General features: G+C 39.4%; 1 protein-coding gene across 3 annotated transcripts in view; it reads left to right on the top strand.

Annotated features, from left to right (window-relative positions):
- Positions 1-16,807, top strand: part of FLT1 (fms related receptor tyrosine kinase 1) — a 108,233-nt gene that overhangs the window by 12,098 nt on the left and 79,328 nt on the right. For all 3 annotated transcript variants that reach the window (XM_084529134.1, XM_084529132.1, XM_084529133.1), the window contains exons 2-4: positions 2,268-2,364; positions 2,691-2,911; positions 11,964-12,088. In XM_084529134.1, the coding sequence (XP_084385260.1) occupies positions 2,268-2,364; positions 2,691-2,911; positions 11,964-12,088 (443 nt within the window). The remainder of the gene's footprint in view (positions 1-2,267; positions 2,365-2,690; positions 2,912-11,963; positions 12,089-16,807) is intronic.

Genomic DNA, 16,807 nt, shown 5'->3' with positions numbered 1-16,807 from the left:
GTAATGTCTTATCTCAAGTTCCCAGTATTTACCTTTAGGGACATTATTACAGAACTGAAATTCAATAGGCTCATAGACCGTATGCATCTACAAGAGGCCATCCCATAAAAGCACAATGCGCTGTTTGGGAGACCCAACACTTCAGAGCTGAGATCCTCAAATGGTAGGTGAGAAAAACATATGCTTGGGATATATCACATAACAAATTGTTCTTCAAAGATTTGCTGTGTCCTTTTTTCTCCCCTGTTAGCAGCGGGAAGAATATATAATTTCTAGTTAAAAGTATGATTGTCTAGACAAATCACAGAGGAAGTCTGTCTATTTGTACAGTATCACCATTCAGTTTCTGGCAATATTTGTGGTGAAGTTCAAAGAATCACTTTGTTCTGAGAACTTGTTTTGCTCTTCCTTGAAGCCTGTTCAAGTGAGCTATAACTTAGTTTATGCCTATGTTTAAGTGTACGCTTTAAATCTTCTATTGTACAAGCATGGATGTTAGTACATAGAGGAGCAGCATGACAGCCACAGACACAGTAGGAAATACTTACTGACAAATGGAGCACAGCTGATGCTTCCAAAAAAGTTAAGTAAGAGCAGATGAGGGCCGTGCTTCCTTACCTTTTGTACCAAGTCTTCATAGTTTTAGCATCTTTCTACAAAAATGTAGACTTGGCTTCTAGGCCTTTCTTGGACTGAACAAGCTCACATCTCAGAACAAAGTTTTGACATTCAGCAGTAGATGTATCTTCAGATACGTCCTTAAATGCATATACTGCTGGGTGAAAGCTGCTGAATTTGGAGTAACTAATTGACTTGGGAAAGTTTATACACTCAAAATTTAGTTGCTCACCTCAGCCAGAGGTGGTGTCTCAAAGTTTCTTCTACGGTCAATGAAAGAGAGAGGACTTTCCAGAGGTGATTCATAGCAGCCACACAGGATTAGTGATTTCTACTGTGTTTGGTACATACAGCTGTTCATATTCAGCTGTGGTAGGGATCTCTTAGAAGTGCTTAAAATAGCTAAGCTCAAACTGTGCTTGACTGCGTTCTAGGGGAAAATCTGCAGTACCCTTGTTTACACGATGCTGCTTCTCTCATATGTTGACAATGAAATATTTTCTCTTGGAGTAAAGTGATCTGGGGCACTCCCTGATCTTCTCTCACAATACTCAAATCTTCACAAATTGCATTTGGGGTGCAGTTTTAGACTTAAGCTGGTTTTCGATGTTTCAAAATATTTGCTTGTTATGTTCCTCGCTTCTGGAACACTTTGCTGTTGGTGTGAGGGCAGTGGGATCAAGGACTGTTTCTGTTCTAAGGCATGCCTTTCTGTCTGCTTGACCCAAAACCTTTTCTGGCCGTAGCCCGTAATGGTGCAAAGATAAAACGTTATGCTTTTCTAGCACTTGCTGGCTTAATGCATGGAAAGGTCCTGTGGTCCTCCAGTCTTCTGAGCGTGATGCTTTTTCGTAGACATCCTAAAAAATGCATTCACATCATTGTGAGAAACCTGCCCTGATGTTTTAAATGTCCTAAGTCACCCCGCATTATACTGACTCCTGGGTGCCCAGGGTGTCATCCATCACACCAGAATGATCTGGCCATAACTGGGGCCTTGTTGGCCTCAATAAGCAATGGGTCTGGTCTGGAGGGTGCCTTGAACTTTTACTTAAAATTTACTGCAGAGCTGTCCAATTGCCTTTTGACACCACTTTACCATAGGGAAGCCTGAAGCTAGTGAGGGACTGTAGCTAACAGTGCTTCAGTCAGGAAGGGAAAGTCATGAATCCTCTGACTTCTTCCAAAGCAGTTCCAGTTTTTCAGTGAGTTTTCTGAGTGAGAGTTCTGTATCTCAGAGGTCAATATGTGGCTCTTGCTGTGATTGTGTCTGACTTTTGCCCTTCCAATTCAATCGGCTGCCATGGTGGTGCTTCCTAAGGAAATGCAGCAGCGGTGCTGCAGACACACTTCCCTGGCTAGGCGTGCAGCCACAAGGTTCTGAGCTTCACGGTACACTCAGCGAACAACTTGAGAGTAATGTTGTTGACCAAAACCTGCATAGCTTTCATTTCTTCTTTCTTTCCTGAGTCCTGAGTCAGGACAGCAGGATTTTGCCTAGAGGAAAGGTGTATGTGTGGTGGTGGTGGGGGGGGGGGGGGGAAACGCCTTTGCTTTGCTTTCTTCTTCCATTAGAACATCATAAATGTGTGCGGATTGGGAGCTGGATGATTCGTCATTGTTAACGACTTTCTTCTTTGTTTTTCTAGGATCTAGTTCAGGATCAAAATTAAAAGTTCCTGAGCTGAGCATAAATGGCACACAGCATGTTGTTCAAGCAGGCCAGACTTTAAATCTCACATGCAGGTAACCAGCTGAGCTGGCTTCTGATAATTTGGCTGGGAATTCATACACCTGATACTTTTTTTTTTTTTTTTCTCTCTCTTTTTTTTTTTTTTTTTTGTAACTGAAATTAGAAAAAAATGAAACCTTATGTTGTGGGGAAAGGTGGGGAGTGAACTTCAATGGCAATTGTTTAATAGTTCTTTGTTGTTTCTGTTGTTGTTTTTGGAAAACAAGATAAAAGAGAGCCCCAGAAATAGCCTGATATAATAAAAAAGAAAGCTTGGGAACTGGAGCTATATAATTGCAGCCCAACATAATTGTTTCTGCTTCCTTATCTGTATTTGCAGGGGGGAAATGGTTCATTCATGGTCTTTGCCTGAAACTCTAAGTAAGGACAGCAAAAGGCTGAAAGTAATTAAGTATGCCTGTGGAAGGAATGGGAAGCTGTCCTGCAGCAGCCTGACCTTGAGCAGAACTCAAGCAAGTGACACTGGAAACTATAGCTGCAAATACCCAACGAGTGCAGCGAAAAAGAAGAAGGAATCTACAGTCTACGTATTTATTAATGGTAAGATTGTGTTTTTTAACACTTCTTGGTACTTTAATTTCAGTACAGCAAAACGGATAAAAATGAACATCAGCCGTGGTTAGATACAGGGTTTTGAATGATATTTTCATCCTTGGAAAATGTCGTGATAATTTGCCAATTTATGCATAAAACCTGCTTTCTCAGAGTTTCCAGATGCAAATGCTACTGTTTTCTCTGTTACAAAAAAAAAAAAAAAAAAAAAAAAAAAAAAAAAGACCAACCAGTCCCCTGGAGTAACTCAAACTCCACATGGAAGTAGACTAGAAGTGAGTTTATGAAATAAGTATTATAGAAATCATAACTTAATCCAGTGATGGCTGATGAAACCCATTTTTCTGGTGCAATGTCCACTTTAACCTGTCCATGTAAGACTGCACATTTCTAGACAGCTGACGGACACCAAAGTTGTCTTGCTACATCACTGAATTTTCTTGTGCTGTAGAAAATTAATATTTGCATACAAGTCACATTCATAAAAGTACTCTGCAGTTCATGTTACACCAATTGTAAAAATCTAGAATAATTGGATTCAAACCAAATACAAAATAGTGTTCAGCAAACAAGTATTGTGCAATATATGGGAAATGCTGGAATTAGGTCAGTTAGGCTATAACAGAAATTACTTTCTGATCCTGTTTTCTTCCAGGATATCAATCAGATTCTTCTCAAAACAGCTCAATAGAAACAATAATAAAGGAAGAAATTATAAACCTTTTAGGTTTTTCATTCAATTTTGTATTATAGCTTTTCTTGATTTTTACAGCAGAAAGTTAATAGGTTACTGTGAGGTATCAGGATTCACAGATTTTTGAAGCCTGGGTTAGAGAGAATGTGCAACTGGAACTTTTCCAAATGATGTGTCTGGTGCTTCTAACGAGTTCTCATCAGAGTGAATTAGCCTTTGTTTTCATTCTGTGACACAAAGTGTGAGACTGGTGCTATGGAAAAACAGAATGAAGTGGATCTTTCACTGCGGTGACAGAAAATAAGATGGCTCTCCCCATAATTTGTGTTGCCTTACTGAGAATTACTGAACAATTTATGCTGTTCATCCAGCTTTGCTTCACCTGGAATATGCCACAGAGTATTTTCCTCACCCAATTATTTACCTGTAATCCTCTGGATATCCAACTACAGGTGCATCCAAGGAAATGTGAGGAAAGTAGAAGGTTATTAATTTAGCAATCAACATTTACCACTGCCTAGGAAAAAATACAATGTGCTTGGATGACTTTTTTTTGAGTTTCCCATCCTGGGACATTCTTGAAACTATCATCTTGGACCACATCTTTAGCTGAGATCTACCCACAGTCCTCTCTGTTCACCACATGAGAAGAGCAAGGATGATAGTGACCTTGACCTCTTTGCTAAACCTACTTTAGGATATACCATATGAGATTCCTTCATGTTCCCTTGGTCTCCTTTCTGTTTGAAGTGTTAATTTTTCTGGATCCCAAATTATTACAAATGGAAGACACAACTGGTCCTCCTAACTATTCACTGCTTCCTGAGCTGTGTGTGGCTTCTTTGCACCTGAAAGATAGCCTTAATCAGATATATGTGAATCGGCTGATCTGACCAATTCACGCGTCAGAAGAGAAACAAGTCATTATAGAACAGTTTTTGGTCAACCCCTACCTTCCCCCAAATCAGTTAAAGATAAGGTAAGGTGCCTGACTGCCTTAGTTATGTTGATTTTTTGAGGACAGTTACTAAATGTAATAAGTGTTGGTGTTGAAATAGGCTTAGACTGTGTTTTTCATCCTACCTTACTTGCCAAAAAGGGATAATCCCGTATCAAGCTTAGACATCTTCAGAATCTTAATTTTCACAATTTGACAATCATTTTTATTGAAAGCCAATTTCTTAACACTTAATGTTGATTGTGTCTTACTAGGTACACATACAAATTTGGCAATCTAGTCTTATGTTAGACTATTTATGATGACAAGGGAGGCTGTGATGTAGCTGCTCATGTAATGACAGTTCAAATTGTCACTCTGTCCCAAGATGAAGAAAAGTGTATTGGTCCTTCAAAACTTTACAACTTCAGGAAGAAATGTGGAGTAGATTGGAAAGAAACAAGATTCAGAATACTGAAACTCATCCTTTCTGATCTGTGTAGCACTAACATCAGAAAGAAAATACATAAGCAATCTCTTAATATAGATCAATGTTTCTGTGAACACAGGAAACTTGATTACCAGGTTTGAGCAGGGTGAAAAGGGGATAAGAAAATGCTCTGTCAAGACTAACTTTCTTGAGTTTAGTTTTATCTTAAAGGGATTTGTTGGGTGCTTAGGAAATAAACATTTGTAAAATTTGAGTCCCTCCTAGTTATGTATTGTTTCCTGTGGCAGGACGTTGTGTCAGTCCATTTCCCATATTAGCTCCATGTGGATCACCAAGGTGCCTGTTTCCCATGTCTTAGTATGCTGCAGATGAGAACAAATAGTTGCTATTTACAAACACAGAATCCAAATCAGGAAAGTTGATATTGTTTGTACAGGAAGTCATCACTTATTGTTTCAAAAATGATATTCGTTTCCGTAATTAGAGTGATACTGGAAATGAACTGGATAAAATTAATTAAATAAATAAAGAAATAATAAACCCAGTAAGTCCTTTGGTTTAGAAATAACAGCATGCATTTAGAAGGTGAGCTTCTACAGACAAAAATAAGATGCAAGATGATGAGAAGGGGCCTGCAAATCCCAAGGTCCTATGGATGACTTAAAGCTGAAGTATGGAGTTTGGGTGATCAAGAACTTTCAGGCTGGTGACTTTTCTTTCAGGAGCTAGTCCTGACACCACCCTTCTTTCAGCTGGAGAGGTCACTACTGAGTTGCACAGGGGAGTGAGTGTGCAGAGTGTGCTGCAGCAACTCTTGACCACACACAGCTCAGGAATTGAGACATCAAGCAAGGGAAATGAATTCTCTCAAGAGCCTTGGACTTTGCTGTAAGAAAACTGATGTCCTGACTTCCACCATGAGCCATGGGAAAAATCTGAGATGAAGCATATGCCTCTTTGCCAATTTCTCCACTGTCGCAGACCCAGAACTGTTTTGTTACACAATTGCAGCCTGGAAGTTAAATGGACAGATTTGTAATGAATAGTGACTGCATACATTGGAGTAAGACATGGGGAATTTTCTGCTTGGAGAGAGATCATTATGGAATAAAGACATTTAAGAAACACCAGATTATCAGCAGGGTATTTTGAAACCTACACAGACTTCCCCAGGGACAGTCCTAAGGCTTTTCTTTCTGTCTGCCTTTGTTCCGGTAGCTCCAAGACACCCTTTTCCAGTTGCTGGAGCTCATTCATTTTCTTTCTTCAAGAATGTGCAGTCCTCTTCATTCTCTACTCTCATCTCTTTCTTCCTTTGCCTTTGATCACCTGTTCCCATGGTACAATAGAAAAAAGCCAATAAGTTCAATTACATTAATATAACAAGCTTAGATTTTTTGGGAATTTAAACAAACTTTGATTCAAGTTTAAATGTTGCTATTTCCTGTGATGAAGATAGCTTTCAGCTACTATTACACAAGAACAATGTTTTAGTTCTTCTGCAGCAGAGAATTTTTCTCCAAGTGAAGTTGTACTTGATGTAAGGTATTAGCCCATTGCTTAGGTGCAGTTCTTCTGCTCCTTGTCTCTCCTCACACTCCCATGGTGCATATCTTCTGACCACACACTTTTCGTTACAAAGTGATGCATTTACTGGTACTTCAAATGAGCACCATTTAAAACATTCTGGTTTAAAAACAGACCTCTGTGCTAAGTCAGTTGTCTGTTCTCTTTCTATACTTAACAGAGAGAAAAAGTACCTTTTTTTCTCCAAAACGAAAATGTCTCCAAATGTCATTTCTCCAAAATGACAGTCCAAAATGAAGGGCTTTAGCATCACTGAATGTTTCAAAATGTAAGCTTTTGAAATGCCAAAACATCCAGGGATTCAAGTGCATTTTCAAACTCTGGAGTTGTATCCTGCAAGTGCTAGAAGTATGACGTCTCCTTGGGAGGTCCAGTTGTTGACAGCTAGCTGTATTCAGCCCCAGAACTGACATGGATTTAATGTCTAGCTTGAATAAACTGACTCCTGAAACATCAAAGGTACTATGTTGCAGAATAGGGAGGGCATTAAAAGAGTTACCTGAAAGGGTCTCTAAGATCTAAGAAGCTTCAAAGTCAAAAGAAATCTGATTAAAACAGTAGGAAGACAAAATATGCTGAAAGCTAATGGTAAAGGAGATTTTCTTCTTCTTCAGATGTGATGTACCAACAGATGAACCTGACAAAGCCTAGGAAACTCTTTCTCTTGTGCCTTTTAAATCTCTGTCTTTGCTTTTAGCACAGTTTTAACCTATGAGCAGTGCTTTTTTGGCTTACACTCACAAAGTCATTGGTATGATAGCACTTCTATTATGAAAAGGAAACTAGTTGGAATTAAACTATGTTACAGCTGTATCAAGTATGTGGACACATTTTTATTGTCTAATGAGGTTCCTGTTAAAAAACAGAGCCCTCTAAGAGTTGCTGACGTAAATCACCTATAATTGCTGTACTTTTGAGTAGTGTCATTGTGTGTACATGGACTTCACATCGCACTTCACTGTGTTGAGCAGAGTATGCATGGAAGCTTTGGCAACATCAAAGGCTGCACACTCAGCTCTCTGAGGTCCTGTTTCCTCACCAAGCCTTATAGCTGCCACTGTAATGGAAATACATTTCCAAGATGACCCATCCTGAAGAAGGGATACAGCCAAAAAAAGTGTTTCTAATGACTGTTAGCCTTTCTAGAGATAACTTACTGAACACAGTAATTACTGCACTGTGAACTTCCTGGTTAAAGTATTTTTTCTTAAGAGCTTTAACCACTTTTTAAACGTGTGGTGGACCTACGTCGATGATAGCATAGTATAACTAGCCTCAAAGGAAAACAAACAAACCCTGCCTAGAAATCATTGTACAATTATGCTAGCAATGCTTTGTCTCTGGATGTGCTCCAGTTAAAAAATATTCTGCTCCTTTTTATTTTTTTTCCCTGGCTTCTGTATTATTAATTTATAGCTCTTCTTTTCCTTCAAGATTTAGAAATCATTTGTATTCAAAGAGTATTATTATTTCACAGGCTAAGAAGAGGCAAGAGTGGAAAAGCCCTTGTTGTATAAAGGTGTTGTGCTTCCATGCATACAAAATGGGACTTTTTTTTTTTTCTTAAGGAACATAGACATCTACATGTGAGCAGGTTGAATATGTGCTTTTCCTAGGGCATGATTCGTCTTACCATCAAAGAGAAGTCTAAAACAGGTCAGATGAATCTCATGCCAGAGACCCACTGCTCTCCAGTGCCTACACTAATAGTTTGGCCACATAACTCAGAGAAGGATGAATGTGTTTTAGATGTGTGAGGTGAGATCCACTCTCAGTATGCAAAGCTCTCCTTGAGTAATTTTTGAATAAGCCTATTAATTTAGCCAGCATAACTGCAATTAGTCAGGGTGAATCCCTGGAAAGGGAAGGGGAATTTGGCAATTGGCCCATTAGGTTTAGCAAAGTTCATGTCTGCACTTTAGTGCATGTGCATGGGGGGAAAAGGCTGTTTTGGCTCTTTTAGCCTGAAAAAAAAAAAATATATATATATATATATATATATACATATATTAATTAATGACGAGCTGGGTGTAAGTATAGATATTTTGGAAGAGCTTTATAGGACAAATTTGCAGAGATTTCAAGAAGCTCATACTTCCCTGCAGATATGTTTCTTCCTGCAGATGTGTAAGTACTCTGACTTACATAGCTCAAGTTATTAAAAAAAAAAAAAAAAAGGCAAGAACAGTAGCTGAAGCATGAAGAAAAAAAGCACAAGGCTCCCCATCTTTTCTGAATCTGACATTTCAGTGTTGGCTAATTTAGTTGTTTGTGCAAAACCCATAAATAGCCTAGACAGGTTACTGATACCAGACATAATATGGCTTGTGTTAAGTCTCTTATCAAGTTTGTATCTGGCTGCCAACCAGCTTAATAAAAAACTGCTATTTACGTTCTTTAACAATATAGCAAGTGACCTTCGGATTTTCTGATTTCTCGACTGCTCTTTGTGGTTTCATGTTGATTGTAAGTGAGAGATATTGTAAGGAACACAGTCAAACCAGAACACAGTCATTAATTCCAGGCACACTTAAAAATATTCTGAAGTGACTTTTAAAGCAACCTTTGGCATATGCAAACATTTTGGCAATCCCTCTTTCACCTCCTTACCTTTGCAAGCAACTCTAAAGCAAAACAAATAAACAAACAAAACCTCAAAAAGGAAGTTCAGCTCACTTAGATCTTGTATTCCCAATCCTAATGACGCTGAATGTGTGACTTGGATGTGGTCTTCAAGACTGGTCAACGCACCATGTTCCTTTTATGGGTAGAGCTTTCTGAACGCAAATGTGTCTGAAGCTGGCTCGGAGACTGCTGGGGTGGGAGGTTAGGTCATCCAAGATGTGCTCCCAGCCAGCTGGTCAAGGAAGGTTGGCATTTACCTCCCCTCAGGAAGGAATTGGGAGGAAATATAGCAGCAGCCACTGCCAGTGGCTATGATGGGCGGGAAAGAAGAAAAAAGAAGCAAGCAGTGTTGTTATTTGAGGGGCAGAAGGATTTCACTTCATTGGCATACCCTGGTGTTGTTCTGGGTTCAGCTTGCACAGATCCTGGTCTCAAAGCACCGAAAATATCTCCTTAAAGCCATTAAGGCAGAAGGAGAATAAAATCAAAGGGAATCAGGAAAAGCCTCCACACTCATTATAAAAACAAAACTGTGCTAGGAAACATGATGCGTATTCCTTTTAATCAAAAGCAGGAAGACATTTGGAGCACTTGGGGCCATTGATTGCCCTCCGGTCCGTGGCGGAAGTCCCCGGTGATGTCAATGGGAGCTCTGCACGCGAATCTTGGGGGCACAGAGTCAGCCCTTGGTGTCCTGATGCCTTGGCATGCCACAGCAGGGAACATAGCAAGGAAGGCTGTCGCTGAGATTTGAAGCCTACCAAGAGAAGCTGGGGCATTTTGTCGACTTTTAATGCAGCGCTTCATTGACTTCTCCAGGCGCAAATGTTAATTTCCATTGAAGAAGAAGGAAAAAAAAAAAAAAAAAAAAGCCTAAGTGTGGTATTTTGTGCTCGTTTCCTGTCCCTGCCTTTGGATGGACAGGAATCCTGCAAGGTCTGAGCTGCACAGCCCCCGTGGCCTCGATGTTGGCATCAGTCAGTGGTGACACTCTGTCTGCAGACAGCACCGGTAATCTCCAGAGCAGCTCTTCCTCGCACTTGTAATGATCTGGAGATTATGATACAGGAAACTACTTTGCAAAGCTTGCTGGTTTTGGGCAGGAGCTCTTAATTTTGTGACAAAGACGAACAAGTCTTCAGGGAGTTGTAAATCCATTTGTCTGGTGATGTTAAGGGGCAGGTCACCTCTTCCACGGCTGCAGCCCCTGAAAAACAAAAAAGGTTCTTTTCACCATGCTACAAACAGGTTCATTCTTGGTCTTTCCTTGAATCATATTGCAAAGGAAATGTTAGCCTAACAAGTCCTTAGGGTATTTTTTATTACATGCGCATCCTCTATTACTCATAAGTTCCTTTTGTGATCTTGGTGGACATTTAAAACCTATTATTAAGTAAAACGTTGTGATAATCTTTCATTTCAGAAAATTTGTATAACAAATTCATTAAGTCTCTTAGGGAAAAAAATTCAGTACATTTTTGTATATTTAAGATATTTGTCCTTATGATTCTCCCCAGTATAAATCAAGGTGGAATTTGCTTCTCTTCCTGTTTTATGTCTCAAACAAAAATATTTTTGCATATAATAAAAAAGAAGATCTTAAGGGCAGACCAGTTTTATGTCACTGGGAAGTGCAGATCATACTTCTGAAGGAGAAACAAAAGCAATGTATTTAAAGAACCACTTGAGTGAACATAGGTCAATGTGCAGAATTCTGGGACCAGAACTTTAGCAAAACTTTACAATTTAAGGTTTTGTAAAGGGTCAATTTTTGCTAGCTTTACTTCTTTCTTTTCCAAGAAAGATTTCCATTGTTACTTGTAAGATTTTTGACTCAGTGAAAATAATAGGATTTGCCTGAAAAAACATTGGAGCTGTAGATAAGCATGGAATTGAGATCTAAATGTTCCACTTTTTCAAGAGTTAAAAGCCAGACCTTATGTGAATTTGGAGGTAGTCTATCTGAACTGTGAGTCAAACCAAACCTCCAGATCTCAACACCTGCAAAGAAGATTTGGAGTCAGAGTCAGTGGCTTGAGCCCCTCTTTGTTAACTGGTTCAAACAATAGCAGCAGCAATGTTCCTTGTTCCCAGCGCAAGCTATTTATGACAATGCCCTTTGTTAAAGAGATTGTTCAAGGGACGGTAAATTACTCTGCCAAGCTTTAGTTATTGAGTTGAACAGAATGAATGTTTTCCTGGCATTTTCATTTACCTTGTCACTTACAAAAGAGACATATAGGTATTGTGATAGTAGGAAGGAGAAGAATAGTTAACTCTTGCTAGTCCCTTTTCTGAGAGAATGTGGTTGAAAATATGGTTGAATAATCGTAGTAGAGTCCTCCTAGTGAAGTCAACATGTATTTTTTTTCCCATCGATTTCCTTGTTGAAAGCAGGAACATGTCTTGTGTAAGGGTTTCCTGATAAGAGAATTTCAGCTCACATCCCATAACTACTTCTCCTGAAATGCCCTGAAAATAAAAACAGACGTACCAGCAGTAGAGATGATGCTGTAATGAGAAAAAGGTACTTGAACTGCCCTGGATTTTAAAGGAGGTATTGAGCTCCTACTTTTGGTATTCTACTGAAGTTGTTTAGATAAAAGTAAACACAGGAATAATTTGAGGACGATGTCTAGCTTTCATTATAAATAGGCTTGATCAGTTAAGCTGTATGCATCATTACAATTTCCATATACTCCTGCAAAATTTCAGAAATTAACCTTTTCTTTTTCTTTTCTTGCAGATACAGGCAATCCATTTGTAGAGATGAACAGTGATATACCTAAAATAATACACATGACTGTGGGAAGAGAGATGATCATTCCATGCAGGGTCACAGCACCAAACATTGCTGTCACTTTAAAAAAGGTACTGCTATCTGAGAATACTCTGAAGGTGTTATTGCTGCTATGGATTCTGCTTTTTTTGGTTTTGCTTGGTTTTATTTACAACTATTGTGGTGATTTTGGAACATTTAAACCATTTAGTTGTTTTTAAATGAGGTTCCTAGGTGTCAGCGTGTTTAGAAATATTTCAACCTTGGAAGCTTGATGTCTTACACTGGATGGAAATTTTCTGAAGAAACTTAAGCTTTATATACCATTTCATTAAAGTTTCATCTTTATTAAAGTTTAACTTCTCAAGAGAAAGGTTTCTGAAACCCAGGAGGGAATTTCTTGTTAGGAGATGAGATTTCCTCCCACTTCTTCCCCTGCCCTTCCTCCCCTTTCCTCTCTCCCTGTCCTCTGGAATAGCCTGGAGATGTGCTGAGGCTGCACAAGGCATTTCTTCAAGACTTTGCCATTCACCTCCTCTCCCCCCTCCCACTCCAGCAACTTTGCTATCTACTTTTACATACAAATGTACTTAACAGACAAGGGATGGCTTATCTTTGTAGGGCAACATGTGCAGAGTTTGAGATGGCGTGAGCAGTTACAGAAAATCTAGATATTTTTCATGTTTGGGGAACATTTTTCATGTTTTCATTTCTTTCCTAAGTTGCTTGAGAGTTACTTGGAGAGCTAACTGATCTTCATATATGTAGTAAAGTACCTTGTGCCAAGACAGAGAGGTGCCTCTTTTTTAAAGTTGCTTTGTTTGGCTTAAAAATTAGGCAGAGGTGCCAGTGATGTTTTGTTTCTAACAGAAACAAACAGAAATCTGTGCATAGTAACATAAATATTCAGCCTTGATATAAGGAAGAGATTTTTCTCTTCTTTTTCCTTTTTTGTTTTCTTTTTTTTTTTCATTTCTATAGAATAGCATGCAATTGCCAAACAATACCATTTTGCAATGCTTATCCAGATCAATACAAGTCTTTGACCATACTTTGACTACAGAGGTTTACACCAGCCATAGATCTGGTGCTGTGTTTGAACTTGACATGGAGGTTTAAAAATTTTACCCAGCCTTTGTTAACATTGTGCTTTGCTAAAATTGATACTGATTATACCTCAGTTTCCAGCTGCTAAACCACATGGAAGCAAGCTAAATACAGAGAAAGGAAAGTAATCTGACCTAAGAAATGTATCTGCAGTTATATACGCAAACACACACACAATTTTCTAGCAAGAACTGTATCAGAGATGTGCATGGATGATGCACAAGATTCTGTGGCTATAGAATCAAAAGTAAATGAGGCTTGGCTTTCTATAAGGTGCAGGATGTAAAGCGAGAACTTATCTGGACATTGTAGTGTTGCATCGGAAATCTCAACATATTCAATTCCTAACTGAGAAAATTCCCATCAGCATTCTCTCTTATGAAATAATATAAAAGCAAACTTTATTTGGAGGAGATTGAGGCATACCTACTGTCTTTTCTCACTGTCGGCTTGCTTTTAGCTTGGGGTTGCAGTGTATGATACATCTTCACACCATCAAAACCAGATGTAGTAGTCTGGGAAGGAGAAAGAGGAGGTGGAGCCAAGTCTTGAAAGAAAGGATTGGTTGCTTACATGTTTTGCATTCCAGGAAAAAGAAATGTGTTCCCTAATTCATCCCAGAATTTCCTGAAGTATGTAAGCTACAATGCATTACATCATATCTTACTTTATTTATCATCTGTGACACCCATGTATGAAGATTCCATCAAGTTTTTGCTCTCATAGTAATTAAGGGATGTGTTAAATGCATTTCCCAGCTGCAGGCATACTGCTCCTGTAGAGCTGGCAAAAGCTATTCTGTGTTTTCCATTTAGCAATAAAGGAAGAAGTCAGTGTCCCCATAATGCAATCCCCTGGAGCTGGAAAGAAAGACTGAGCATTAGAGCCATTAGAATATGGAATATATTTTGTAATATCTCTCTTCTGAAAGAACTCATTGGTAAAGTCACATGAATACTGCCTCCAGCATTTTGTTCTTGTGAAACGCTAGTTCTTAGCAGTTGTGGACCAGTATGGGAAAGTTTTATTATTCGTTTTCAACATTACACATGGTTTTATTACTAAAACTGCATCTTTACATTGCTCGACCCTTTTGAGATACTGTGCTGTTCTAACTTCCAGGCTGAACATCTCTACAAATTGTATGGTATAGCATGGTAATCATATGCAACATCTAAAAAGTCTTAAAAGTCAGGAAGGAAAAGAGAATGAAACTTTTCATTCCTATTTTAAATCCAGCCTTCAGGTCCTATTACAATCTATATCTGCAACAGCTGGTGGCCCTTTCTATTCCTCACCATATGATGACCTGTAAAATCAATTAATTATTTTGCTATATTTAATAGAAATATATCCAGAATCTTTGAAACCATCATCCCTATCAATATGATTCTGGCAGCCTCATTCAAGATCCCTAAAATATGATAAAATTTGTTGCAACTAAGGAATGGACTTCCCTTGCTTCTTCCTTTGCTCTTGTCTTACTAAAAAGAGAAAATGTCTTCCTTTGGTACAATGATTTGATCCCTCTATTCACTCCCCTTTTGGAATTTCTGTCATAAAATCAGCAACACCCTTTATAAAAAAGGAACCCCAAGGATGCTGAGAGCCAGATATTTGGGCAGTCTGATTCTTAATAATGCCAATTCCTCCTTCCCACACTGGTGGAAGGGGAAACATGAAGAAAAAAAAAAAAAAGCAAGCGTTCAAGACTAATTACAGAATCACAGAATCACAGGATGGTTTGGGTTGGAAGGGACCTTAAAACCCACCCAGTCCCACCCCCCTGCCATGGGCAGGGGCACCTCCCACCAGGCCAGGTTGCCCAAAGCCCCATCCAGCCTGGCCTTGAGCACCTCCAGAGATGGGGCATCCACAGCTTCTCTGGGAAGCCTGTTCCAGTGCCTAATATTCCAGTGCCTAATGTATGTTTTTTGCTATACTTTCATCTGGCTCTTTCTAATACAATCTGTCTTTGGAGATGTGGGGAACCAAAACATGACTATGTACTCTTGACCATATATATATACCCCAAACCTTGTGGTAGTACTATGTTAATACCACTTGGAACCAAAAAGGTTCAGTGGCCAGTGCTGAGCAAAGAAGGAGGCACAGGCTGTGCCAAGAGAAACTGAAGTCTAGTTTGAAACAAAGAAGGTTTCAAAGAGACAAAGGTCAAGACTGTACAGTGTCTTGGCTTATGCAGATAAGTATGTAGACAGTAAATTCCAGTTTACTGCAGCCATTACAATGAACTGCTTCTCTGAACATCTCTCGCTATCTGCTGGTACCCATCTGTAACCTATTATTTCAGCTGATTTTATCCCCTGCTGCTTCAATGGAGACGGTGCTGTTCCAGCACGAAGTTGCTTCATGGATTTTCTGCTTCTGCCTATGATGATCAAATGCCCAAGTTCTTTGACAAGGCCTTGAGCTACTTGTCCTTGTCTTGTCATTGGGGTGGACCAGGTGACCTCCAGAGGTCTCTTTCAACCTCAGTTACTGTGTGGTTCTGGGATCCTTGTCTTGTACCATCCATGCAATAATCATGACAGTGATGATGCCATATCACTAGGTGGTGGCCTACAAGTTGGTGTCTCTGCTTCGGGTAGAATAAAGCCCTAAATATTTCTGCAAGAGCAGGAAATAGGACATATGAAACCCGGGGGGTGGCAGAAGAGAGCAGCATGGAGGAGAGCTGGGTAAGAAGCAGACATAAAGGGGAAGGGTTGAGCTATGAATAGGCATGAGGGTGAGCATCCAGCCTTTGCCCTGAGACAAAATCCTGGCATTTCTACCTCCTGACATGGACTTGTGGCAATATCTTGGTTTTAGTATCTTGATATCTTTAGTATCTTATCCAGAGAACAGCTGTGCCATAGGGGTCTTTTGCTAGTCTATGGACTTCAGTTTTCTAAAATTCTCCTTACAGCAACAGAAATGTGTCACTTTGCACTTTTACATAGGCAACTTTTTATTCTCATAGCCACAAGTGTACTTCTATCTGGTTTTGGGATTAAGGAGAGTAAACTGTGCAGGTAAGGGTCTGCCTCCAGGGCAGGTGAGCCTGCTGCACAACTCACAGCTTTCTATGTTGCAAATCAAGACCATATTTATAAGCACTTTATTTCTAAGATCCAGACACTTTCTGGGTATTCTGGCTACTTTTACTTTCCTGAAGCAAGACTAATACAAATTCAGTAATCCATCAATTAACTTATTAATGTGGAGTTAATTTATTCCCTGGGTAACATCAGTTTAGGCTCTGAGGTTCTGACTCAACTCTTTTTTCCTGGTTTATATGAAAACCTATAGAGGAGTATGCTGTGAAGCAGTTTGGTTTCTAACAAAGCAGCAGAGGATAAATACAGCTGAAGCTCTTGAAAGCATAACTATGAACTAGTTAAGCCAAAGCTTGGATATTTTTTTTTTTTGTTTAGACACAGGAATGGCAACAAAGCTCTTAGAGTCCAAGACATCGTTGAATGGTAGCCAACACACTATAACATAGTGGGCTTTGCTTGTGCTTTGCATGCTTATTATAAAATCTTATCAGCTGTTGTAAAGATGAGGAATTCTACTGCAGCACTTTCACGCTGGCTGTAATTGTTGTCCATTTGATTCACCATGCGTTTCTGTCGGAGGAAATGGTGTGAGATGAGAGGAGGTGATCCCAAGGGCAGCTCGTGGCGTGCGCTGAGTAG

The sequence above is a fragment of the Aythya ferina genome, assembly GCF_964211825.1.
Source record: "Aythya ferina genome assembly, chromosome: 1".
In the NCBI taxonomy this organism is placed as follows: Eukaryota; Metazoa; Chordata; class Aves; order Anseriformes; family Anatidae; genus Aythya; species Aythya ferina.
Note: the sequence above shows the minus strand (reverse complement) of the source record. Positions and strands in the feature narration are given on the sequence as shown.